Source organism: Cricetulus griseus, chromosome 5 (assembly GCF_003668045.3).
Source record: "Cricetulus griseus strain 17A/GY chromosome 5, alternate assembly CriGri-PICRH-1.0, whole genome shotgun sequence".
NCBI classification, from domain to species: Eukaryota; Metazoa; Chordata; class Mammalia; order Rodentia; family Cricetidae; genus Cricetulus; species Cricetulus griseus.
The window spans coordinates 167342065-167369774 of NC_048598.1; the positions used below are offsets into that span (position 1 = coordinate 167342065).

A 27710-nucleotide genomic window follows, 5' to 3' on the forward strand; every position below is an offset into this window, starting at 1 on the left:
AACCACATTGCAAGCAGGCCTCATGCCCAGAAATAGTTGGACTCCATGTTTTCTTTGTGGGCTCTTTGTTGGTTTTTGTTTGGTATTTCTTGTTTTGGTTTGTTTGTTTGTTTTGATTTTCATTTTGCTTTTACTTTTTGGTACCATGTGGTGGGGAGTGGGGGATATGACCTTAGGTGGCTTGGGAGATGGGAAGGATCAGGGAGGAGTTAGGGAAGGGGGAGAATAGAGTGTATGAAAAAAACTTAATAAAACTATTATTATCCCCCAAATTTTTATCTTGCACTTTATAGTTAATATTATCTTCAATGTAAAGTGAAAAATTGCAACCTGGAGAGTTTTACTTTCTGACAATATTTTTTTAATCATGTAGAACTTAATATCTCATTTTTCTGAACAATGCATAGAGAAGAAATGCAGTCTTGAAAAATACTGTTAAAGCCATCGGCAAACATTAAGCGATTAGGGTTCTTTTTAAATGTGGCTGTCGTGTTTTTAGTCTAACACTTTAAGTCAAAAGTCAGTTGACACAAGAGTGTCTTCTCCTAAGCCACCCTGATAGACATGGATGCTACCTGACCAGATAGTTGGAGCCTCTGTGTCTCAGGCTGAAGAACCTGCTTTCTAGGGAAGGCAGGTGGCTGTCTGCATCCCTAGCTGGCCCATGGCAGAGCTCCGATGTGCAATGCTCACAATAAACTTGTTCTTTACTAGTCCAGATCTCTTACCTTAGGTATGTATTTCTTTTCAGATTCTCTGGCCTATTGCAGATCACTTAATATTCAGTAAATTGAGCACTATATATTCAATTTTTCTATGAGCTTATTAAAAGTAAGCAGATATTACATATTTGTTTCCAAGTCAGAGGTCTCAGTAAGAAAGACATTCATTTTTTGCTTCCCTTCTCCCTTTCTTTTTCTTCTGTGTTTCTTGCCCCCAGGGCAGTGATGTGTCTGTGATTTTTCCTGTGTATTTTCTTACAGTGTGTACTTTATATTTTGTGTCTCATGAATTTTAGAGAATGTGGGTGACACAGTACCTGCCATTACACCCCCGTTATTTCCCTCCATCCAGAGCATCAACAATAACCTTTCTCACTTTTCTCAGTCCTATTGTGGGAGAGACTTGATTCCATTTCTTTAAACCAATAGTTTCTTAATGTCAATGGCTGAATAAAATCTCCTCTGAGGGGCATATATTTCTCAGTGTATGTGTACTTCATCCATCTATAGGACCTTCCAATTGACATTATAGTGGGAAAGGGAGTTAAATACAGTTTTGAAGAAAGATCTTCCTAAAATGTGAATATACTCTTCCCAGCTCCAGGCTCATCCTATGATATGTTCCTAGTGAATTACCAGTTACCACTGAAAGCCTGGGTTCACATTACCATCGTCCAATGTGCCATTCAAGTGTTCTAACTTTAATGTAGTAACAGTTATTCTCACAGGCCACTGATGCTTGTTTTCCTTTCCCTTAGCAACTGCCTGGCAGGTGAGGATGAGAGGTGCAGGACTTCTTTGCCTGCCTACACTTAGCACCATTACTCAACACTCATGAGCTGATCAGCAATGGTTTCCCAAAAGTCATATTTAATATTTGTAGTTCATTTGACTACAGTTTAAATTTCCAGCAGTGGGAATATCTTATGTTAAAGGCATCTTACCAATGTCCTAAGCTGAGACAAGTTGACATCTCAGCAATGTAACAACAAGAATGGGCCCAAGATATTTCAAAACCATTTTCTAGAAAAGTATCATGTTTTCCTGTGAATCTATGTGTGTTTATCACCATGGTGAGGTGAGGGGCATACCTGTCAGTGAGAGCACAGGTCAGTCCAGATATGTGGAGCACATCAGCCTGTGAGAGCACAGGTCAGTCCTGAGGTGAGGAGCACACCAGCCTGTGTGATCACAGGTCAGTGCTGTGATGGGGAGCGCACCAGCCTGTGAGGCCACAGGTCAGTGCTGTGGTGGGGGGCACACCAGCCTGTTAGGCCACAGGTCAGTGCTGAGGTGAGGAGCACACCAGCCTGTGAGAGCACAGGTCAGGATCCCTCATTGTCTAGGTAAATGGCGCTGCACCAGCTGTCTGCAGTTAGCAGTATAGAATATACTTCCAAATTTTATTAAGACACATTGACCTAGAACAGATAGATTGTTCCTGTGAGAAACCTGGCTGTGGAAAGCTGTGCTCAAAAAGACGATTAGAAGGAAACAGTTGTCTGGTTCTATGAGGTGTAATCTGAAACACTGCAACTTCCCTAAACTCTGTGCATAGTGCCCTATTTACAGACAAGAGGGACAAGCAGTGACCATGACCTGCATGATGCTCCTGTTTGTGAGAAGGACCACCTGTATCCACAGACTTGGGGACAGAGACTAGCCCTTGAATTCTCAAGAACCTTGGGAAATGTCTGCTGTAGTTTTTAGCTCCTCCTGCTTTAAGCTGGCCAGGGTTGTCATTTTAAGAAGCCTCACGTTCTCTCCTTTACTTCTCTTCAGAAGCCTGGGGGCTTTTTTCAAATGTGATATCACTCCTACTTGTTTCTCTTGCCGCCACTGGGGGGTGGGTGGCAGCTGCAGAGCTGTCACTGCTGGCCCCACTGTGAGGCTACACCTCTTCACTCACTTGCTCAGTCTCCTTTTCCAAACTGTGAGGTAGTTTGGGGGTATGAGTGAAGAAGATGTTCTGTAGAGCTTGGTACTTGAAAGATACTGAAAATTAATACAGTGTCATGAGAGATGGAGTCACAATCCCAGGGAAGAAGTATCAATAAATCCTTCTGCTTCAGCCAAAGCCAGTGTGAGCTGCCTGCCAGTTCCTTGCCTCACCACATCTGAAAAGAAATCAGTTTTCACCTGAGTGTGTTGTCTTCTTTCTTGCATTGGAATGGGAGGGTATACCGAAGTCATCCCAGTTGGAGAGATAACCTCATGTCTGAGGCCTCTGGATTTTCCTCTCACAACTTCTGTCACATTGCTACTGTGGGAAGCAGTCACAACTTTGAATGGTAATTCTTAATTAAAGTTCCTATTTCTCCACATTTTCTTGTATTCTATGAATGTAGAGGAGTGGGCTATTCCTTTATTTTAAAAGAGTTTTAGCTGCCAGTAAACTAATAAAACATTTTTACTTTGTATATTTTGTTGTTCATGCATATCTTATATACTAAAGCTGATTTCAAAGTTCAAATAGTCTCTTGCCAGTTTCCTTTGAGAAAAATGTGACTATTACTGAAAGCTCCTAAAATAAAATTATAATCTAATGCATTATAATGTAAAAACCTTTCCCAATAATCTTCATGCTTTGGGGATTTAGGCATCTTTCATTTTACCGTATAAACTAAATGGAGCATTAATAGTTCAACATAACACACAATTTTCATGCATGAATAACTGACATGTTCTTTTGCGAAGAAACACAGCCTGAGTTAGAGATCCGGACTGCAATGGGAACCCCATGCTAAGCTTCTGCTTGTATTATGTTAGGACTGAGACTCATCTCCAAACAGTCGTGATGGAGATAACGTTCTGGAACAACATCCTGTGTTTTGGTGGCATCACTCTTCAGTGACATTCTGAGGTTGCATTGTACTGCACATGATATTTTCCCCTGCTAATTGATTTCCCAGGTTTGTCCTGGGGAAAATCTACAGCTCCCCCCAACATGCTTGACAAGTTATTATATTTACTTTAGTCAAAGCCCGTGTGTGCAATATCCCTCTTGGAGGTGGTCTATTATTGGAGTCCCATATGCTTTTTGTTTGGGAAGAAAGCAGTCACTGTGTCATACTGTTACACGGAGTATTCTTTTTCAGGATGTTGTGCCCTTGGGAACCATATCAGGCCAGAGTTCCCTCGTCTAATAAGACCTTTGTAACTCTTATTGTACAAAAGTTCTGGGAGGGGATCAAGAGTTAAACAGAAAATGTGATTCAGGCAACCATATGGGAACACACATCTCTTAGTGTTGGATTCAAAAGGTATTTGTTGTAAAACGTACTGAGATGCAAAAATGTTGATTGTATTTCAGTATAGATGCAAATTATTGTCAAGTGGAGATCTTGTAACATTTTAAATTTAGTTTTGAAAGTATATGATGTGAAATAACACCATCCATAGTTTATTGATAATTTTAAATTAAAATGTGATTAATATAAAAGCCTTCTGGTGTTGCTTAATCTCCTGTGAGTTTGCTTTCAGTACAATAACATAAACTATGGTCAAAGCCATGACTATTTTATGAGGTTTTCTTTTCCTGCTTGTTGTATGAGAAGGCTTATAAATGTGTGTCAATCTCCAACTGTGATTCTTGTATTTTTCTGATACATGACAAACATCTAATTATATTCCACACAGATTTTTCAAAGGAATTTTCACAGTGAAAATAGAAATTCTTTTATAATATTTTATAACTTTCTGATTTAAAAAATGCACTGAATTTTATACTGTAGTGCTTAGATATAGAAACAAATAGTAAGTACTTGGGTCTTTCCTTACTATGGTAATGAGGAAACAGCTTTATGAAATGTGCACTTTACCAAGACAATTGATGAATTCATATTTTAAGAATCTCCTTTCTCGTATCTTTCAACAGCAACTGGTTCCACAGCAACGCATCCTAATTCACGAAGACTCCATGAACCTGCTCAGTCTCTACACCTCCCCCTCCCTGCCCAATATCACACTTGGACTTCCAGCAGTGCCATCAGCACTCAATGTGAGTCATGTTGCCTCAGCCTAAACCAGCCCAAGTGACACTTTATACATGAATTCACTTTTATTTCTTGCATATTTGGACTGGAGAACCTTGTTAGAAACAGCATCCCCTACATGATTTGCTATTTGCTACTTTTTTTCCCCCGAGACAGGGTTTCTCTGTGTAGCTTTGGAGCCTATCCTGGCACTTGCTCTGGAGACCAGGCTGGCCTCGAACTCACAGAGATCCATCTGCCTCTGCCTCCTGAGTGCGGGGATTATAGGTGTGTACCACCAACTCCCGGCCTATTTGCTACTTTGTTTAAAGGCACTAAGTTTAGTTTCAAATCACAGAATTGGCTCACACAATCATTTACAAATAACACACTTGGGTAATGATATCTGAAGTAAAAATATTTAATAGTCTCCACATGCACAGTTTTGTGGCTCCAGCATCCCACCTATAAAGGGGAGATTACAGTCCACATTTACAGACAAGGAAGCTGAGTGTGGAGGAGTTTAAAAGCTCAAGATCACAGACCCAGAGAGTGAGTGGCATACTGAAGCATTCCCCAGGCCAGAGCTGAGCATTCAGCCTGTCCACCACAGCAGCACGTTTGTAGAATTGAGCCTGTGAGTGACTTTATTTTGGGAAGTCACTGACTCTGAGGTGAAGGGTACATATCTGGAAAAGATCCCCAAGAACAACATTTTGCTATACTCAGGAGGCTTCAAGAGAATTACTTAGTTTAAAAATATTGACAGCTGAAATAGGATCTTCAGGAGGACAATTGTCTTAGTATAACAGAAGATAAAAAATGATTTATACACATTCTCTAAAATAATGTACATTTTACTTGTTACAAAATATTTATCAGCTTCACATGGGGTAATTTGTTGCAGATGTTGGTAAATTAAACTGCACATACATAGAAGTCAGATGCTAGAAACGGAAGGTAAAAGCTGTCCCCACCCTTGTCACCAGTGTTAGCACTCATGGGGTCTTCTTCTCCTTAGTTCAGTATGTCAGAGTCACATGTGTCTTTGTGATCAACATTTTTTTATTAGATTTAAAATTTTATTCCTCCTGGAGTATTAACAGGATATAATATCTATGACCATATACCATATGTGAAAAAAGGCAGGTTTAGGATGTAACCTCTATAATCTGAGGATTACAGAGCAAAGCGTGAAAATTCTGAGTCAGGTACACTCTTGAAATTCCAAAGACTTGTCAACAATTGGTTCTAATGCAATGTAAACTGGAAGTAGAAATGAAACTATAAATAAGATATGGGAATCTTTAAGTGATCACTTACTAAAATTATTTTTATTCCTTTGTCATTTATTTTAACGATATATAACTACCAACCCCATACTTTCATGAGATGCCAACAGGCGTTTTGATGCCTCTGTTCCTATGCTGTCAGCCACTTCCTCTTGCTAACTCACACATGCTCCACCTTTCCCCAAAGGACACAGACAAACAGCAGACTGTTCTGTTTCAATGGCAATACCATCGGTGCCATTGGATGGAAACACTAGTGTGGCTTGGATTAGTTCCATTTTTCTTTACTTCTATTTTGGTGTGGATGAGGACGTCACAATTTCTCAATCATAGACTTTCTTCAGTGGAAGGGTCCCTAATATTCCCTTCCCCCATTGCATAGTGGAAGATTTTCAGGAAAGAGGCTGGGCCAGGCATCACTTGTATATTAAACATTGGATTGAACTACTCTGTGACTCAGACAAACCATTTACCTCTTTGTCCTTCAATTTCTCCATCACTGAAAATTGTTTTGCCTCCCTGGTGCACAGCAATTTTGAAAGATGAAACGTAAGTTTTGAAAAGAAACATGCCACGTAATTTTGAGGTATTAGACTTCTGCTTTTGTAATACCAAAATGACCACCATTCATTAAATTTTTTGAATAGGATAATTCATTATTGCTCTTGATGATGTAATTATTATGGATTCATTACTGTGTTAGCATGCCTTTCAAGTTCTTAATAACACTTTTATTTGATATCTTATTTCACTTGTAGTTTACTTTATTATACAAAAGTATCTGGGTTGTCATTTTTAATATTCGGAGATGTAGGGGTCTGTTATGAATTAATAGAAAATATGTATTTAAATCAAATTCTTGTCTACTTGTACCAGCTTTCACAGAGTGAATTTTATTTTAACCTTAAATATTTGAAACTTATAGCTTTGTTCAAAATTAGAGGAGATATTTTAAGAGTTTATATTTTGTGCTTTTCTTGAAATTCTAGAATTATAGACAACCTTATCTCCATCTACATGTAGCCTTTTTTGAATAAGTGTGAACTTTCCAACATACTTTTTACTTAAGCAGTGTGGTTTAAAATATTGTCAGTTTCCCACTTACAAATCCTGAAATTCATTTTGATGTTTTGTTAAGCTAGTGTATAATAATTTCATGTATTTGTGGTTTTCAACATGATGTTTTGGTCTGTATAATGCAATGAGTTAAGCTAATTATTGTATGCATTTTCTTACCATACATTTTTTCGAGAAGACACTTATCTACTTGCTAAGAAATTTTGAAGTGTATCTTGTTATTTATGTAAGCATTTCCATCAGGTTATACAGCAAACCATTTAAACTTGTTTTTCCTATGTACTCAAAGTTTATGTTTACTCTCATTTTTAATATTTAACACAAATTTCCCTAAAGCTAAGTATAGTTTACTTAATTATTTCCAGTGCCTCCAATGTATGTTTCATTAATTCTTTTAGTGTTAAAGATGCAGTATTATGCATTGTTTTCATTATATACACTGGGTATAAGAAAGTCACCTAATGACTAGAGTCCTCGTGTGGCACAGGCCTAAGAAGGATTAACTTGTTGACTCTTTCTTGACACAGGCTTCTAATTCATTTAAAGAAAAGCAGAAGTCTGAAACACAGATGCTCAGGCAAGGTGTTTCTCTGTCTGGCCAGTATGGCAGCGGCCTTGCAGCATCCGCCAGCCATGCTCATGCAGCCATGGAGGGAAAGCACAACAGCAGCCATCAAGCGCTCCTGCAGCACCTACTCTTGAAGGAACAAATGCGACAGCAAAAGCTTCTTGTGGCTGGTAATTAATAATGATATCACTTTCAGGTCCTGTTAAGACTATTGTCAGAGATCCAGTGTCCCATCCCTTTAACTCAAAACTTTAATGATAATTCCTGTTGCTGTACAAGTGACAAACACTTGGCACTGTGGGAGGAACTGTGGTCATTATGTACTGCAGATCTGGGTAATGGAGTTAGGAGAGAAACTCTGGGTGTAACAAACTGCATTTTGGGTCAATGCTTCTGCTGCTCAGACACAAGCCTGGTCAAGGCTTGGCACTTGGGTCTTCCAGCACCCAAGCTATCCTTCTTCAGTTGTCTGGCAGGCGATACTCATCTTCTCCTAAAATTACCTACCAGTGCATCTTTGTTTGCATACAAATATGTAAGCATACTCACACACATTTTGATTTTCAGGTGGAGTTCCCTTACACCCTCAGTCTCCTTTGGCAACAAAAGAAAGAATTTCACCAGGTATTAGAGGTACCCACAAATTGCCCCGTCACCGACCCCTGAATCGAACTCAGTCTGCACCTTTGCCTCAGAGCACACTAGCTCAGCTGGTCATTCAGCAGCAACACCAGCAGTTCCTGGAGAAGCAGAAGCAATACCAGCAGCAGATCCACATGAACAAAGTAAGGCACAAAGCAAAGTTAAATGTTAAAAGTGCTGGTTTCCAGGTCAGGGTTCTCTTTGCTGGGATTTGCTGGGAATGAGAAGGGGATGTTGGTATTACACAGAAAACAGAGATTACCATCCTTGCCCAGACATCTGGGTTGAAGTACAGGATCAAAATATCACCATTCTCATCATTTTTATGTTCATAGTACAGTGAAAGTAAAACTGAGATCATGGGTTAACAATATGATTTGTGATTGAAAATGTGTTTGTTTGAATTAACAGGGACGTAATTCCTGTGTGTATGAAACCTCATTTGTGATCCAGGGTACATGTGTGGTTTGACAAATTAGAAAGTTTACTCAGATGTTGACAGATAGGACAATGTAAGCCAGCGTGGTATTCCTTGGCAACATGTTTCTATCTAGGTTGTGTTTAGTTTTCTATAGGCCTACTTAATTCCAAAACCCATTTGAAACAGTTTCATAAAAACTTCTGGTAATTTCTTTCAAGCACCCTGCTTTGGGCTGAAACAATCATGGTCTGTACCACTGAACCAACCACAAAGAAACAGTGACTGCAGTACAATCATATCTGACAGCACATCCTGTCAATCTGTAGTGTATGACCCCTGTCTCTCTACTGTACTCTGTGATAAACATGCATGGCCTATGGCATTATTGTTTAGTGATAATAGGTAGACAGCTAAGCTTAGTAAATGCTTTGTTACAGTGCAAAACACAAGCACAACAAAATGAGCCCTGGTGGCTGCAGATGGTGTCATTGTCCTGTACATCTTCCTCCTGGCAAGAAGAATGGGGTTTTCATTTCCCCCCCCCCTCCACTGCAAGCTACCCTGAAGATTGTCTCTTCTTAACCTTCTGCTCAGGGACAGGGTCATGAAAGAAGCTCATACTAAAGTGTCCTGAGCAGTAGTGAGCAATACTAAACACAAACTTGTCTAGCCTAGCCCCTTGATGTTTGAAAACAGTGTACTGTGAGTGGGTTGAGATATTGAGGTGAAATTGTACTCTTCCAAACCTTCTTTCACTAAAGCTTGTAGACCAGTTGTGCTGCAACCCCTTAGGGGGTTAAACGACCCTTTCATAGGGGTCTTCTAAGACAATTAGAAAGCACAGGTATTTGTGTGATAATTTATAATAGTAGCAAAATTACAGTTATGAACTAGCAACGAAATAATTTTATGGTGGGAGTCACCACAACAAGAAAAACTATATTAAAGGGTCATAGCATTAGGAAGGTTGTGAACCACTATTGTAGATGATTTCTAAGTCATCCGATGGCTATGGCATTTCTTTAGATGGTTAACTTCATTTCTGTCAAAGCAGTTTCTTCTGGAAGGAATTAACACCTTTATCTGCCTCTTGCATTGTTCATTAGCTTGATTCCACAGGTTTACTCTTTAGTAGTAGAGTGAGGTTAATTTGTTTTGTGGTGTCCCAGAACAACTTAAAATGACTACATATTCTTTTTTAAAACATCCCCCTTGCAAGAAATTTATAGGACTGGAAGAGTGGGAATCTTATGTTGATTTCATATTCTTTGACTTAAAGTTAGATTTGCTTATAAAACTTATATGCAAACTTAGAAAATTGGACTATGCTAACACATTTCCAGCACTCAATTTCACATTTATCAAAGTACAGCATGCTGTTGATAAATTGGGTAAGTATGCCTCTTTGGTATCACATGTTTTGTATGAATACCTTTAGAATATTTTAGAATTCATTTTTTTCTGACCCAGAGTTGCCAGTGTTTCAGATGAGATGCTAATGCCACATTTTTCTCTTTGGTATCACACTAGAGATTTGACAGGAGGATGCTAAGCTTGGTCTCAGAACCAAACAAAGATGAAAAGCAGGCACTTGCATTCAAGCAATGGGCAAAGCAAATTTTATCAGCAGTCCTTCCTATATGTGGCTGATGCCTTGGAATCTGTTAAGAATTCTCCCCCAAATTAGAAACAAACCTTTAGTCTGAGGTAGACATTTATACAGTGGTTTGATTATTAAATCTTGTCTTAATTAGGTAAAATAAAGGCCAGAGAACTTCAAAGTGCTGGCTGACCTCTGTGTGTTAGCTCCTCTCAGCTCAAGCATTTGGATTACTGGAGCAAGTCTCCAATAGGGTCTTCTCCAAATATATATTCCATATGTTTAGTCAAGTGGCATATGCTCATTGAATGTTCTCTAGATTGTGAAAATATTTTAGCTGTCCTCAATTGTCTAAGGAAATGGAGAAGAATCATATTAAAGAAAATATTGAACCTTATTATATTTTAAGTGTTTCCAATAGAACCATCAAGACATGAATTACTATTGTTCACCCTTCCACCAAGCTGATGACGATATTTACTTTCTGTTGGGTTAGAGTCATGACTCAGATGCCAAGGGTTACCTAGTTTCTGCATGATAATATATTTATGTGTGTTCTGTCCATTTCCTTAGAATAATTATTAGTAAGAAACAATTACAGAAATTTCTGTCATTTTCTATTATGAACCTTGATGTAATCAGTTCCAACTGGAGCAAATAGTTGGCATCATAAAGTCATGGTCCTCGTTCATGAGTAGTCATAACAGGAAATAAGCATATGTGAAAATGTAGGTGTGCAAATGGCATGCTTAAAATATATTTTCCTTTAAGTCTCTTAGCATTTTATAGTGCTTTCCCTCTTGAAGACTTAGAGAAAAATATGAAATAAGAACATAGTTAAAAATAAAGGCATCAGAACTATCAAGATGATCCCTTTCAATGTGCTTGCCATCACATGTGATGACCTGAGTTGGATCCCAGGCTGCACATTGTAGAAGCAGAGAATAGACTCTTACAAGTTGTGCTGTGTCTTCCATGTGTGTGCTATGGCATGTGCATAGCCACACCCTTACACACAAACATAAATACAAATAAATAAATAAATACATATATAAGTGCAATAAATACTTTTAAAATGAGGCTATTTCTAAACCAGTATCTGGTTACATGTTGGCCTTCAATTATATTTGAATTTCCAAGAATCCTTAGAAAGTTTAGAATGCACCTGTTCTTTATGTATTTGATACAATGGTTTTCACTGAATTTTGAAGAACTTACGAAACATATAATACAAGTGTTATTAATCACACCCTGACAATTTAAAAACCGGTTGTCTCTATTTCAACACCATTCACATGGGGTGTTTGTGCCTCCCAAGATTATTTGCCTCTTATAATTCTGTTATAAATGCTCAAGAGGTGAGAAAAAATACAATATTTTTATTGCAATGTCTGGCAGCAAATAATGGGGTATTTTGAAAGGGAAGGATAGATCTGGGTCAGAAAGAACTCTTGTTTTTTCTTTCCTATTTGCTCTGTGATAAATATTTTGCTCATTCCTATGGCTGGATATCAGCCAACACATTTTTTAAAAAACACATATAATTCAAGAGATGATATCTTATGTATGTCAAGGTTCAGCCTAGATATAAGTATTTATTATTTATTTATTATCATGATATTTAGGCATTGTGACATGAGTAATATTTTATTATAATAAAAATATGTCTATGACAAGACCAGTAAGTTGAAGGCCAAAACAGATGTTCAGTATTGGCTTATTAAAACAGATAGAAGTCCTATTGTGATATGCAGGGCAAAATATAGCCCTGCTCAATTCCAAAGCTGAGCAAATAGGGAGTTTTCTTAACATTTTGGAAGAGACTTTGACCCTCAATTCAAGTAGTATATGTTTCATTAATTCCTTTTAATGTAATTGTATGAATCAATGTTACATATCCTCTATACTCCCTAATGATTTATAACAATTCCCTGTCCCCAGCCATTTATACTCAGAAACCCAAGAGTATATCTTTTGTGTCAGCAGTCACATGCAAACATAACACATGTGTATTTCCTTCCTGAATTGAGTGCTAACATAGGATTACTGTTTGTACTATTGGAAACAGCATGTATTTTGCAAAAGCTACTTTGAAAATCAGCAATCCTATAGACATCTATATCTTAAAACTTCACTGTTTATGAAGCCATAGTTCACATTCAGAAACTTCACATTAGGTTTATTCTAATAAGTATAATCCTATCTCTGATTTACTTATGAGATTTCATTTTGAAGCACAATTAAAGGCTTGCAGCCATCTTAGCTCTGTGGCTGAACCTCTTTATCTTAGTGTACTTTTCCATTTCTTTCCTGTGGCCTGCATCTCCCTATTGTCTGCTCTCCAAACGTAATACTTAAATAACACCAGCTCCCCTTTACATACAGTATCTACTATTAACTGAGTTCTCCACACCAGCATCCTTCTATGCATTATCCCTTGAACTTTAACAACTTACTTTACAAAACCACCAAGAATGCTCATTTTCCAGAGACTTCATTGAGTTGAGTGAGTTGACGGTGTTTCCTGTCCACAGAGCTGGGGTCTGCTATCAACTGTTGTGTCAGTGATTTCAGTCATGTTCTTATCAATAAGCAGACAAGAGGCTCTTCCTGTCTTATGTCACAAAGCAAAGCAGAGAAGTATTTTTAAAAGCAATGTCACCGTGAGATTTTATATTGCTTTTGATTTGCCAGGATGGAAACCCTATTCCAGCACACTGCTTCCATCTCCCTACACATTGCCTTCCAGCCTGGTACTCACTCGCTTTGCAGTCCTCAGAGGTGGCCTTGGCAGCGGGGCACTCAGATGTCTTGATGGAGCAAAGCTTGAAAAAGCCTAGCTGCAGACAGGTCACAACTGTGCCTCTTTCATGCATGCTGCCACATGCCCGTGTTCCATGCTGGACAGACCATAGTCTCCCAGGAATTCTGAGCAAGCTCAAAGCTGAAAGTTTGCTGACTTCATCATGTTCAGCTGAGATGCAAATGTTGGCATCTCTTCTATGGGTGGTTAGAAAATGCCTTGTTTTAAGTCTTAAAACCCTGATGAGTAGAAACTTGAACAGTGCTTTCATTTAGGAAAGTAAGCATTACTCTTGTCAGGATTCATTTCTCTCCATCCATCTCACAGCTTGTTTCCATGCAGAGTCTTTTAATCACCAATTTAGGATTACATTTTGCCAATTAGATGGATAGCATCTTCAAAAATGTTAGCACACATTGAAAGCAGTTTTTATTACAGTAAAAAGCCCCCTCGATTATTTATCTATGTATTGAGGTTTATAAAAGAAACTTTGACTTTTCTATTAAATAGATTCTGTTTTGACATGATTAGGCTAATATAAATAGATCCTTGTAGGTACGTAGTGTGCTTTTAAAAAAAATCCACTTCTGCTACAAAACCAGCTTGCATCACCATGGAAAATTTATATAAAAGCATTTCACTATATAATTACAACTTGTGGTTTATAATATACAGAAAATTGCTTGTTGCTTTATTATTAGATATGATGAAATCTTGTGTTTGGAAATGAAACTAAATGACCATTCTAGTGGACTAGACTTCATAAACATCTCCAGTGTTGCTTTCATAGCTGCAGCATCAAGGGGAGGAAGCTCAACCCTTATTTTTCAATCTGCACATTAATCTACTCATAGACACTTTTATTGAATAAAAAAAATAGCTGAATAGTACTATGAGGTAGGCGGCCAGGGCAAAGAAAATTGTCTGGGGAGAGAAGCCATGTGAATAGCGTAGCTGATGTGGATTCCAGGCAGTTCAAAAGGAGAGCAGTGCTAAGAATTTGGTTGCTTCTCAACTTTGACAAATAGTTCCATTTGACAGACTAAAATAATTAAGTCTGGATAAGGCATTTTTAATATAGCTTAAGTGATCTATAGAACTGAGAGCCTGCAAGTGCACAGCAGTTTCTTTCTTAGGGGTTTGAGGAACTTTTAAGTCCCCAATTTTACTTCCATTTTTTTCTGTATCCCTCAGCTCTTTCTATAAATGTTTGTTCAAACCTATGGGGGTCATAGGAGGCTCAATTGTCATCTGTACTAGAATGTTTTGGTTTCCCTAGGATGAGTCACACCCGCATCTGCAATCCCACAACCTGGGTGTCCCATCAGCCTCTTACTATTAACTGCATATCCAGCCACAAAACCTCAATTTTACAAAGTTAGTGTGAGCACAGAAGAACTAACGATGTTCCACAAAGATTTAGCCCATTTACAACTATATGGTAAAAATGTAAATTAAGATAAAGGATACTCGTTTCCTTGAATGTCCCATAGACCATGTCCCGCAGATGGTTGTGTAGAACACAGAACCCACACAAACTGCAAAACTGAGACCAATTAATAGTCTGTCTGAGGGACATTTCTGAAGCATCATGTAATTATTTGTTAGTTCTGCAACTTTGGTCAGAGTATTCAGTATTGTTTCTGACCATTCTCTAGTGAACAATTTCAGAGGCTTGGAGGGGAGTATGTCTTGAGAGGATATTCATGATAGAGGTTTATAAACATGACAGTCCCTATGGAAACCATAGCACATATAAACATGGCAGTCCCTGTGCAAAAGCAGTGTGTATAAACATGGAAGTACTTGTGCAAAACCACAGCACATGTAAACATGGCAGTCCCTGTGCAAAACCAGAGCATGTGTAAATATAGCAGTCCCTGTGCAAACCACAGCGTGTGTTAACATGGCAGTTCCTGTGCAAATAAAAGAATCTGTGCTCCTAGACAGCATTCTAGCTCTGTTTCCCTTATGAAGCCAATAAAATGGCTGTCTGAAAGTAGTAGAATATTTCTACCACACATATTATATACCACTTGCCTCAATATCCACCTTTTTGTAAGCCAAACCACTGCATTCTGCTCCAGCTCCCTCATGAAACAGGCTTTGTTTTCTCTTTGGAACAATATTATGGCTGGTGATCAAGCTTTTTATTGAAGTGTAATTTGCACACAGTAAAACATTTCTTTTGCTGCACAGTTCAATGAGTTTTGACAAATCCATATTGTCATAGAATGATTCCCTTAACTTTGCTCCTGCCATTCCTCTGTAGTCAGTTTCTACCCTACATCCTGGCAAAGTAATCAAGGATAGAAAATGAGACATATCACAAGCACAGGAAATTGTTTATTTTAAGATATAAAAACAAAAGTCCTAACTGTTTTACCTTGTAGAATGCTCCAGGAATTACTGTCTAGGTCATAGAGCATCAGTGAGGGACCCAGGCTGTGAGCTGTCGGTGTGGGCATGTTTGTGGCTTTTAGGACGCCCAACTTCTGGGCACATTAGAAAATAGTAAGATTCTAAAGAAGGTCTTCATTTTGGGCATTCTCCAAAATGTGAAATTGCAGGCTTACTGTTCGTTCTTCCTTTGACCATTGCCATTCAGGTCTCCTGTCTCCATTCTTAAATGGTACCTTCTCTGCTTCTAGTTCCCAGGAGGGAAGGATTGATCAATATGGAGATGGTGAGAGATGGAAGAAGGAAGGTGGGGGTGTGGTTGGAGGACACTGGCATTGAGCTACTGTCCATACTGGGACAAAGCTACCAAGCATAGAAATAAAAGTGCTACTTACCATTGTGCATTTTCTTCTTTTCCTCTAAAGAGTGAAAGAAGAAAATGTTTTAATGCTTTTCCAGATGAATATTGGAAAGGAGACTATGAAGGATGAATTCCAATGCTATATTAATGGATATAAAATGAAAGTATTATTTTAAAAACAAGGTGTGGAGGACAGCTAGTGTTCTAAAGAAAACTCTTAAGAAATTACTCTTCTGCTAAAGATTACCAAATTCTGTTGTCAGTTCTTATGTCCATGTCTTCCACTCAGGCCTAGGAGCTTGCTTCATTGACCAGTGTCTTCCCAGGGCCTCACAGTTAATGCTCAATAAATTTAATGTTTGAAGGAATGAAAGACCAGATGGAAAGTAGCTGAATGGAAAGCATTTTGAGTCTTCTCTCCAGAAGGGACTAGTCACTGAAATGTTAAGAAGTTCTGAGAGCCAGCTGTCCTCATTGCAGGCACTGTCTGGATAATCATTGAGAGTTAAAAAGATATGGATGAATGTATCCAAAATTCACTTGGACCTTTAGATTAATACACATTATCAAAAGGATGTATGGCCATCCGGACTTTTAATTATGTCAACAATGACATTGTCTTCTTGTCCCTTCATTTTGGTTCTACTGATTATTTTACTCAGATATTCAGAAGCAAAATGACGTGGCATCTTTTGGCTTGAGGATGGCATTCCTCTCTAAGTAGACCTCTTGCTTTGAATATCCTCCAAGTTCTACATGTTGCTTTTGAGAACAGTTGGTACATACCTAATCTGTTTGTGAATTGAGACAGAATTTTTTTATCATTATTTTTAAGTCTAGTTTCCTTGGAGCTTAAGGGAAAGGTCTTATTTTCCAAAAGAAGAATATTATATTTATTTAAAAGAAAAGGAAAAAGAAAGGCAGGCTTGCACTGTTGCCTGAGTAAAATCTGTCTTAAAATTTGAGGTAGAATTTTTAAAAAGTGATGAGCTGCTTGAGGGTTGTTTTGCAGAACAGTTGCATCAGAACACCCATGCTTGCTAGTTTGTCCACAATGTCAAAAAGTCATCATTAATTAAATATAGGTTCATCCCTGGAGACCATTTTCAGTTTATGGTCTGTAAATGAAGATTTTATGGGCAAATGAAGGATTTTGTGGAGAATACAGTATTATAGAATTTTAGCTGTCATAATGGAAAACACTTATGCTTGTACTAAATTTATAGAGTTGAAATCAAGCAATGAAAGTTTCATAGCAATGAGCTTAATGTGATAATATGATGAAACTAGCAATATGACCTTCAAACAGTATTTAATTATTTATATCATGTATCGATACAATATATGATTTTTGTCAGGAAATATTAAACACTGAAACTATGGATTGCTCCTAACCCTAGAGCATATAGATAAGAATTGGAGAGTTTATCTCAATCCCTTACTTGAAGACAAAGTATTTGGATCATCTGTCACAGTTCCAGAAAGAAGATTCATGTAAGCCCGTGTTTGTCACGGGCAACCACATGCCGGTGTAGTCATGCACTGCCTGTGGCTCTCTCACAGTCTGCATGATGGCAGCGAAGCAGTATAAAGACTTAGGGGCACAATGACAGATGAGGACAAACACAGGTTGAATCAGGAAGAGAGGCTGTGTAGCCCCTGTCTTTATCTCAGCGGGAGTCCCCACGAGAGTGACTCACCTGGGGTCAGATGGACAGCACACGGTGTGTTTTACAGATGGGGACTCAGCAGAGGTTCACTCAGGCTTGTGCATTTATCTGTCGCACAGATGTTCCATCTCCTGTTTTCTAGCCAGCAAGGCAACAGGCTGCCTTTGCTGGGGGATCACCTCCAGATGTTCAACTAAAGAGAGCCCCTGCCACCCCACTGAGAGTAAGCAGACATCTCTCCCCATCTGTGGCCACTCAGCAGCAGTCCAAATTAGAAAAGGGTTAGTGGTACCATCTTCGTAATGGTTGTACTTGGAGTTCAAATAATCTGAAGACTTACCAATAGTATGAAGTGACTGTTCATTTTAAAAATCTGAAATATGTCAAGCCGGGGAAGGCAGAATTTCTCTGTGACTTTTGTCTGTAGATTTTCCTTGCTGATGTTAATTGCTAATTTTTCCACTCTGGCAAATGTAAGTATTTAAATGAAAACAGCTTCAGTCAGATACCGAAAATGAATGAGAAATGAAAGTTAACCCCCTCTGTACATTTATATCTCATGAAACTAGCTTCAAGATGTCCTGTTGGTCTAATGATGTTTTATAAAGGTTCACAGAGAGTACCTTCACTCCTCAGATAAAGGAGTGGAAGATACTGATCACGTACACAGTACTTTGAATTGTAGTTGGAGGGGAAAGCGTGGAATCTTTGCTACTAAGCATTAAGTTTGCAGATATTTGTGGTACTCCAGCGAGGTGCCTTGCCATGTGTGAGGTGCTTGGATATAAAATAAGAAGAAAGAAAAAAGAAAAAAAAAAGATGTGACATTTGAATTCCAGTAAGAAACACAAATAACTATAGCTTAACAAAAATAACAATATAGTGCAGATCCTTAATCTGGGCTACAAAGAAAAATATATTAGTGAAATGGTAATACATTTAAATTCTATAAGGAACCAGATCAGTCAGTTAGTTCTGAGGAAGTATAAAGGATAGAATCTGTCAAGGTCTCATGCAATAGCAAGCCTGGCGTATTCATATTTACAAGATGGACAGAGGCCAGGTTACAATCCACTAAAAGAAATAAGGTGGGACAGGTCTCAGAGCATCTGTGGACCACTTTAAGACATTTGATGTTATTGTAAACCTGGTGAAAAGCTATCTGACAATGTTATGTTGAGAACTGATGTTATCTAACAGAGTTGGAAATAATTATTGGAGCTACAGTGCTGAAAAGATTTATCACTAAAAGGAAATACAGACAGCTAAGCAGTGATCTGAACTCCTGGAGTCCAGTTGCAGAGAGGGAGGAGTGATGAACAAAGGAGTCAAGACCATGAAGGGGAAACCCACAAAAACATCTGACTTGAACAAGTGGGAGCTCACAGACCCAAGTCTGACAGCTAGGGAACTTGCATAACTAGGCCCCCTGAACATGGGTGTCGGTTAGGAGGCCTGGGCAGTCTATGAGGCCTCTGGTAGTGGAATTAGTATTTATCCCTAGTGAATGAACTGGCTTTTTGGAGCCCATTCCCTATAGAGGGATATCTTTCTCATTGTAAATACTGGGGGAGGGCCTTGGTCCTGCCCCAAATGATGTGACAGACTTTGATGATTCGCCCATGAGAGGCCTTACCCTCTCTGAGGAGTAGATGAGGGGTGGAAGAGTAGATGGTAGGTGAGTAGAAGGACAGGAGGGAGAGCGAACTGGGATTGGTATGTAAAATAAGATTGTTTTTAATTTAAAACAAAAAGCAAGCCCAGAGTTGAGTGTCTTGTAGCTCAGGGAAAAATGGTTATGCTTATCTCTCCAGGAGTGGCAGTGGCAATGAAGCACTGTCTCAACACACAGGCTTCACTTTGAGACTGCTATGAACTTGTTAACTGAAGCGATGGAAGTACAAGGGAGACAAGGATAAAGTTTAGACTCATGGTTCATGGAATGGGATGCTGGTGTTTACCCAGTTAGAAAACTCTGGCAAACCACTATTGGGTGGATGGAATAGAGATTAACTTGGATCTACTGGAGGTTTATGATACCTTTAGGTATTTTATAGAAAAGTGTTAGCTATGCGTTTGGAGTGGATTAGAGCAAGTAGAATTGTTTACATTGCTCAAACACCATCACAATATGACTGGTTTAGAAGAGAATGTAGACAGGAAGAATATAAAATGTTCTCTTTTTAAAGTCACAAATTTCCATTTTGTGTTCATGGGGATGGTACAGTTCCTTTTGAATAGAGATTCCTTCTTCATAAAATAAGATTTTTAGGAAGTTATTAGATGTTTTTCAGCTCCAACATTTCATTTATATATAGGATTTCCACTTATAAACAGCTGCTCTGTCAGAAAGCATTTCTTTTACAAATCATTCTGGAATTCTTTTTTTGTTTGTTTGTTTTTTCCGAGACAGGGTTTCTCTGTATAGCTTTGGAGCCTATACTGGCACTTGCTCTGAAGACCAGGCTGGCCTTGAACTCACAGAGATCCACCTGCCTCTGCCTCCTGAGTGATGGGATTAAAGGCATGATGTGGCCTCAAGGCCAAGTAAAGGCAGTGTCATTCACTGTGAGTGCTTTTATCCTTCTCTTTCTGCTAATACCTCAGAAATAGAGATGAAGACAGGGATCTCACTGGAACAAGCTGCATTGTTTCTCGATTACACATTAAAAAGTGTTCCCTGCAATACCATGTGTGTATCTACATGAGAGAATTTGTAAATACCAAGTCAGTTGGATTCATGCACTACATGAGGTGATCTCTAGGTGTTTCTATGATCTTAGAAACACATTAAAAGGTCAAATTTCAGAAAGTTTTCTGTAAAACATATATGTTCATAGAACACTGTTATATCTGAGTTGACTTTAACGGGCTTGTCATTGATGAGAAATTCTACTCTAGTAGATAATACAGTTTGGCAGCACTAGTGAGCACAGCCTCTTCGTTTCCAAGATGGTGTTATTTGTATCTTGTTTGACTTTATCATTCTACCTTCTCTGATACCTGTCAATCCTAGGCAGTAGAGAGATAAGTCAATAATTGAGAGCACTTGCTGTTCTTCCAGCAGATACAAGTTCAGTTCCCAGTACCTGGGCCATGCTTGGCCACCTCACATACATCTGTAGCGCCAGCTTCAAAGGATCCAACCCAATACCCTCTACTGTCACCCACACACATGGCATATTCATAATTACTGTTGGTATTTTTTTACTCTTTGGAGGGCCCACTACCCACCTCCCAAATAGTCACAGAGACTCATTATTACTTATAAATGCTTGGAAATAGCTTGACTTCTTTTGAGACAACTTTTCTTAACTTAAATTATCATGTCTACTCTTTTCCACTGGGCTTTTATCTCTCTTTTACATATAATTCTTTACTTCTCACTCTGTGGCTTTCTGTGTAGCTGGGTGGCTGGCTGCTGATGTCTTCTCTCTTTCTCCTTTTGTCCTCTCCTATATCTTCTCTTCCTATGTATTCTCTCTGCATGACAGCCCTGCTTATTTATTTCTCCTGCCTAGCTATTGGTCATTCAGCTCTTTCTCAGAGCTATTGAGCTTTTTAGACAGGCAAATTATCACAGCTTCAGAGTTAAACCAATGTAAGATAAAAGAATGCAAAACATTTTGCATCATTAAACAAATGTTGCATAGAATAAATAAATGTAACACATCTTCAACTAATATTTCACAAAACATGACAAGTACATACCTCATAAGTAAAAATAAAAAAAATATTTCTTACCATGCTTAACTGAATTTGCCTCTGTGATGTTATTATTGAGCTCAACAAGAAAGATGTGAGTCACATGTAGTGAATGAAAACCTAATGGACATAGATTTTAAAATGAATGAAGAAAGAAATGTGCTGAGGAAGAGAGGGAGTTCAAGTTCTGTTGTGAAGGGAGATATACAATGGTGAAAGAAAGGGTTTTCCTTTCAGATAGATTGTTACATATAGGTGAGAATATCCCAGAAATGAGGGGAAATTCATAATGATAGGATGGAAGACAGCAGGAGATATTGGGATCCAGGACACAAGCCAAAGGCTTGGCTGAGATGGGCAAAAATATCCTGTTATTTTTTTGAACAGCAAGAACACTGTTGTCCCAGCCTATAAAGCATCTGGAGATATTCTTTGGGTGCTTGTGTTTTGTGAGTGAAATAACAAGCAAAAGTACCAGCAGGAAAAGAAGAGAAAGATTTGAGAAGAGAAGCAGTCTGGCAAGTCAGGGACAAGTGTTGGAGCAAATGAACTGGGGAGCTAGAGGAGTTCGATGGGATGTTGGAAATGTGCAGAAGACGCAGCCCCGCTCTCACACATGTACACTACAGCGTATACTGAAGAGAGCATGGCAGATGAAAGCCGTGAAAGCTGAACTTGGTCCTGCAGGGTAGGAAGCAAGCAACCGAGGCAAGTGATGGCAGTGATGCCTTAGAGGACATGTGAGTGTTAAGGAATGGCTTCCTTAAGAAGATGCTGAAAATGACCCACAAGAAGGGAGTGGTTCAGAAAGCTCCTCAGAATTGCCCTCCATTAAGCAGGGATGTTTGCCATGGCATCTCCTGGGCTGTGGACTGTCCAGCCTGTCCCTTCCAAGAGATTGTCACCTAGCTTGACCACACAACCTCATATGTGTTGCCTTTGTCTGCTATCCTCGTGAAGCTATTACCAGTGATATTATGTGAACACCTGTATGAGGTTCTGCTTAACCAGAGTCTTTGGTCCTCTTCTTTCAGCCTCTTCCAGCAGGCCAGCATCTCCTGCTCACTGGGCCAGTGAAAGTCTGGTATCAAAAGATGTTCCATGGTTCATTGAGCTTCTGTTCAGAAAAAAAAAATGTCAGTCGTCTTCCTGTAAATATTTCCTTTGAGGGGCCTCAAGCTTTCTTCCCCTTTTCTCAAACCAGTCCTTTCTCCTCATGAAACTCCTCTAATATGCTCTGGCTATCTGTTCTGGAGTAAGAGCTGGAGAAGATCATAATAGACCTGCCTGGTGTCATTTCTCTGAAGAGCATTTTTCTTAACTCTGCTGTTTCCATGGAAAATAAGGCTTTCCCTTTACCATTTCACCCTCACTTCCTGTGGTCCTGCATGCTGCTTCTCCATGTGTTTCTACAGTTACATAGCCAGAATTCAGAACAATTGGTAGTATCTATTCTTCAAACTCTCAGCAGTGTGTAAACAACTATGTATTTAAGACAGGAATTGCTGATTAGTGCTCAGAACTAGGACAATTTTACAGAAAATAGTTTTCTAAAATGCACTAAAAGATGTTTTAAGCATGATGGGAGGAATTTTCTCCTTATGCTGATTACACAGGAATAATAGAAATTAAATTGTTAGCACAAAGGAAATGAAGACTGAATTTTCTTTCTTCATTTTGATATGTATTTTAATTGGTATCTGTTTTCTTTGCGTGATCATTTCTGCTGGGCTTGGAGATACTTGGGTCTTATTCTATTATGGTTCATTTCTGTATATTCTTATTTTGCACCAAAATACAGTATGAGTAGTGACACATTTTACAAAATCTTCTTAATGTATCTGCCTCCTTTTCAGCCTTCATCCAAAACAAAACACTTTCCCAGCAACACTTTCAAGCCATCTCCCTCCACTCCTATGCCCACCTGTATATGTGAGTGGAGTGAGATGGCTATTATAACACTTAGAATTTATTCTTTAAAGTTATTGTTATTTGTAAAAATAAAATTTTTGACACATAAAAAATGAGGTCAAATTTTAGCCATCTTACTCCTTTATATTATACTGCAATCTGAGCTTGTAGAAAGAAAGGCATGCCCATTTTGTCAGTCATTAACAGTAGCTTGAACATAATTGGCACTAAATAAATAACTTGAAAAAATGAAAGCTCCCATCCTTCCAGTTAAATTTAAGGAATGTATCAGCATGTTCGGGGCTGCTTGAGATGGATGGACCACATGAAGTATAAAGAGCTTGCCCTTTGAAGTTTGAGTAATTTTTTTATTTAAACATTAAGACTTGTTTAGATTTTTAAACCTAGTTATGCATGAATATGAGTTAAACTAAAATTGTATACAGAAAAAAATGTAGATTTCGTTTCTGTGGTCAAATTATCCCTATGCTGCTAACTAGGATGATTGCCAAACTAGTTACACATTGATCAACTTACCCAAATAACTAAGATACCTAAATAATTCTTTATTTGAACTCCAATTCCTTGTTTACTTCTTATTTAATTCCATTTAGATCAATTCATAAAATATTATACCCTTCCAAAATGGTAAAGATCATTATTATTTGCAGAAACATGCCTGTGAAGAGTTTCTACACTAACTTCATTCTTTCTTGAGAAAAATTTTATTCTCAAGTTCATTTATATTAAGTAGACTTGTGAAATATGTCCTAGTGAAAGTTTTGTAGCTTTCATGGACATGGTTTATTTACCTTTTCCCCCTAACGTTTCCAGCATTTTCTAGCTCAAGTTGAATTATTAAAAATTGAGAGTATAACTTAAATCTATTACATCAAGAACTATTGACTTTTGAACCCTGAACACTCTCTTCTAGCTGCTTTCGAAATCTATTGAACAACTGAAGCAACCAGGCAGCCACCTTGAAGAAGCAGAGGAGGAGCTTCAGGGGGACCAGTCCATGGAAGACAGAGCAACCACTAGCGACAACAGCACTAGGAGCAAGAGCAGTGCTGGTGTGGATGACACACTGGGACAAGTTGGGCCTGTGAAGGTCAAGGAGGAACCAGTGGACAGTGATGAAGATGCTCAGATACAGGAAATGGAATGTGGGGAGCAGGCTGCTTTTATGCAACAGGTAATAGGCAAAGATTTAGCTCCAGGATTTGTAATTAAAGTCATTATTTGAACATAAATGTATTGCAGATTTTGGTAAATGGTTAACATTTCCTATCAGCGTATATCTCTGATTTTAGTATTTAAGAATTCTAAAACAGGTAAAATGATTTTTTTCTATATAAAGATCACTCTATACTAATCTCTGAATGGATATTGGTATCAAGGTTTCATTCAACCTTCACTGGTAAGAAAATTCCTGTTACACTAAAGTTATGCTATATAATATCCAGGTAATTAATAGGCTTTAAATCCATCTCAAAGCCTGATACAACAGTTACTTCTTCAGACAGTGAACTCATTGTTATTTTATCTGCTGAAGTCTGTGAGTACAGAATATAGTCTCCAGTCTGATTAATGAAGCATTCTATTAGATATGTTTTAACATATAGAATTCATTTTTCATACCACTGTACATACTGTATCATACCAGTCTTAAACACTGTTGAAGGTAGTCTGCCCCGCCCCCTTTTCCTCTCTTTTTTGTTAAGTAGAAATGTGGTCGCCAAGCCAGTAGCTCTAGGTTATTGTGTATATTACAACTGAAAATCTTAGCAATCAGGTGATTTTAAGTAAAGATGCAAGCTGAAGCTCTGTTTTGAGCATTACGTTATTTCTGACACAGCATTGCATATTTCTTAAAGCCTGGGTAATTTGCTGACACTGCATAGTGAAAAAGATAAAAAGGACCTGATGCAAATGTTGGTGAGAAGTAAAATGCGACTCTGTCGTCCAAGCAGATGCTGTGATGCATTCACAGCTGCAGAAAATGCAGTATGATTACCACCTGATACCAAATTAAAGCCAGTTTACCAGATGGTGACTCACGTTTATACCTGCTATCATTGGAATCTCTTGCATACGCTTCCATGGTATAAACCATTTCATTTTGACAGCTAAAAAAATTCTGAATGTTGCGTTTAACAGAAGAATCTGCTATATGTAATGCACCTTCAGGACTCTGTCCTATTGATGCTTTAAAAAATGAACAACTTTAAAGGCAAAAGAGATAGTATTGATCTAAATCAGTTCTTTGTCAGGTTCCTGCCCTTCTACAGAGAAGCACTTCTGTGAGGGGACAGAAATGTATTGCGGAAACAGGAAGTGATTCATATACTGGGGAATGCAGGAATGAGAATCCAAGGGTAGTGTTCTACTCTTTCTGTTTGGAAAGGGTGTCTATGAATTGATTTATTGTCTAGGAAAATCACACCATGAGTAAGGAAACCCTACGGAAGCTTTTTGCCAGAACATTTCCTTTATATTCCTTTTTGATATGTTTGCCTTCTTTTACGGGTTTACTTTTGTTAAGCTAGTTAAACGTACACTGTATTAAGACCCCTTTAATACGGATAATCCAAATTGACCTAGAATCTTCATGAGGTTTTTTCTACTAAAATATTTATATTTCTTGATCCATGGTATTTTAAGGTGTAGTATCCTGTTTCAAGGAAACATAGCACTTTTGCCAAATATAGACATTGTTCAACTGTATGTTATTAGCACGTGTTGTTTACATTTTGCTGTGACATTTAAAACTATTTCTTTTAAAATGTTCCTGCTAAAGATACATTATCCTTTTTTAAAAAGTCTCCATTTGAATTAAATTAACATAACTAGAGTTAGAAAGTTAAAAGTTTTCCACATAATGAAAGTCCTTCTGATAATTTGACAACTAGTTCTAATAGGTAACTCTCCCTATCACCAATATGTTTGGGTTAATATATTCCTTCATATTAAAATGACTTTTGTCAGTTGTTTTGCATTAAAAATATGGCATGCCTAAGATAAAATTGTATATTTTTCCATCTCATAAATATTCATTTTCTTCAAATTCCTTTTTCAATCTCATAAAAAAGGGATAGTGCATCTTTTAAAACACATTTTATTTGGGGAGGAACACGTGGCTGAGCAGACTTTTGTATAATATTACTTCAAAGATATGTGATCACAAACAAAAAAAACCTATTTTTTATAATGTTATTTGAGATAACTTCATCAGTACATTTGGTGGACGTAATTGTTTGAATTTGATAGTTTTTGAATTTAGTCAAGAAACTACCTGGAACCAGTAAAATGAAAAGCTGGACATAACTAACCTTAGATTTAACTGATAAATGTCTCTTCTAAGATCTACTGTATTTATTATGATTTACACCCTTGGAGGTGATACCTTGTTTTGTGTTGTAAATATATTGTTTGTATGTTTCCCTTCTTGCCTTCTGTTATAAGTCTCTTCCTTTCTCAAATAAAGTTTTTTTTAAAAGATCCCTTTTCATACATTTGGCTTTGTGTAAAGTTGATATATTTAATCGAATTTGAAACCTGTGCATTGGATCACATATACAAAAATTATTTCCATTTTTTGTTGAAACAAAAAGAAGATATTTTGAACATTTGATTCTAATACCATTTAAAATAAATAAAACAATAACAATATTGAACTATTTCTACAGCCATTATCAACTAGCAGACATATATAAAATTGGTTGCATGCTCCATTTTATAATGTGGCCTTTTTAAGGATGTGTTATCCTCTTTGGTATTTAAATTAAAATGTCATCCTCTAAATATAAAACCTATAAATAGTCCCTAATGCTATTCAACTTAAAAATTATTTTAAAAGTTTAACACGGGCTGTCAAGAGCTCAGCATTGGCTACAGGCATCTGCTTCCAAGCCTAACAGCATGAGTTTGATTCCCAGTTCCCACATGGTGGAAGGAGAGAACTGACTCCCTCAGAATGTCCTCTGACTACGAATGGGCTGTGGCACGAGCACACACAAACACGCACACATACACACACTCAAATAAATGTAAATTAAAAATTCTAAAAATAACCTAAACATCCTCCCTTGACTATAACAAGCTTTCAATAAACAGTAAAATGAATCTTTTTACAAGTATCTTAATAATCACGTCTATTACAAGGGGATTCTGAGCCACAGACAGAAGTAACAGTGAATATATTTAAAGAGAAAGAAAAGTGAAATGAGCTCCCCATGTGTGGTGCAGTTATTGTAATGTGTGAAGAGGAGCAAGGCAGATAAAGACAGCTTTCATGTGAACTAAGGTTTAGTGTGCGGTGACGTGAGCCAGTCCAGGAGTATCCAGCCCATTCATCTCGGGTCTGTTGCCAGCAGAACTTCCTGTAAGAACTTCAGAATGTACTATTATGTGTTTAATTTAAAGGGTTAAAAGTGATCTTTTAATGGTATTTGATTCATTTAGCCTATTCTCTACTACTGTCATACAAGTCAATGTTTCTGTAAGTGAGGATGGTACTGCAGTAATATTACTTGAGTTGTCATTCTGCTTGCATTGGTAAAGG

General features: G+C 37.9%; 1 protein-coding gene across 21 annotated transcripts in view; it reads left to right on the forward strand.

The window, feature by feature from the left end:
• The window catches only part of Hdac9 (histone deacetylase 9), a 535633-nt gene extending 508968 nt beyond the window's left edge, over window positions 1-26665 (forward strand). For 16 of the 21 annotated variants that reach the window (XM_035444951.1, XM_035444962.1, XM_035444956.1 and 13 more), the window contains 4 exons: window positions 4600-4722; window positions 7593-7803; window positions 8201-8418; window positions 24081-26664. In XM_035444951.1, the coding sequence (XP_035300842.1) occupies window positions 4600-4722; window positions 7593-7803; window positions 8201-8418; window positions 24081-24392 (864 nt within the window). In that variant the 3' untranslated portion in view covers window positions 24393-26664. Of the gene's footprint in view, window positions 1-4599; window positions 4723-7592; window positions 7804-8200; window positions 8419-24080 lie in introns of all 21 variants that reach the window. The other 5 variants (XM_035444959.1, XM_035444961.1, XM_027419763.2 and 2 more) reach the window with 2 other exon arrangements.
• Window positions 26666-27710: the final 1045 nt, after the last annotated feature.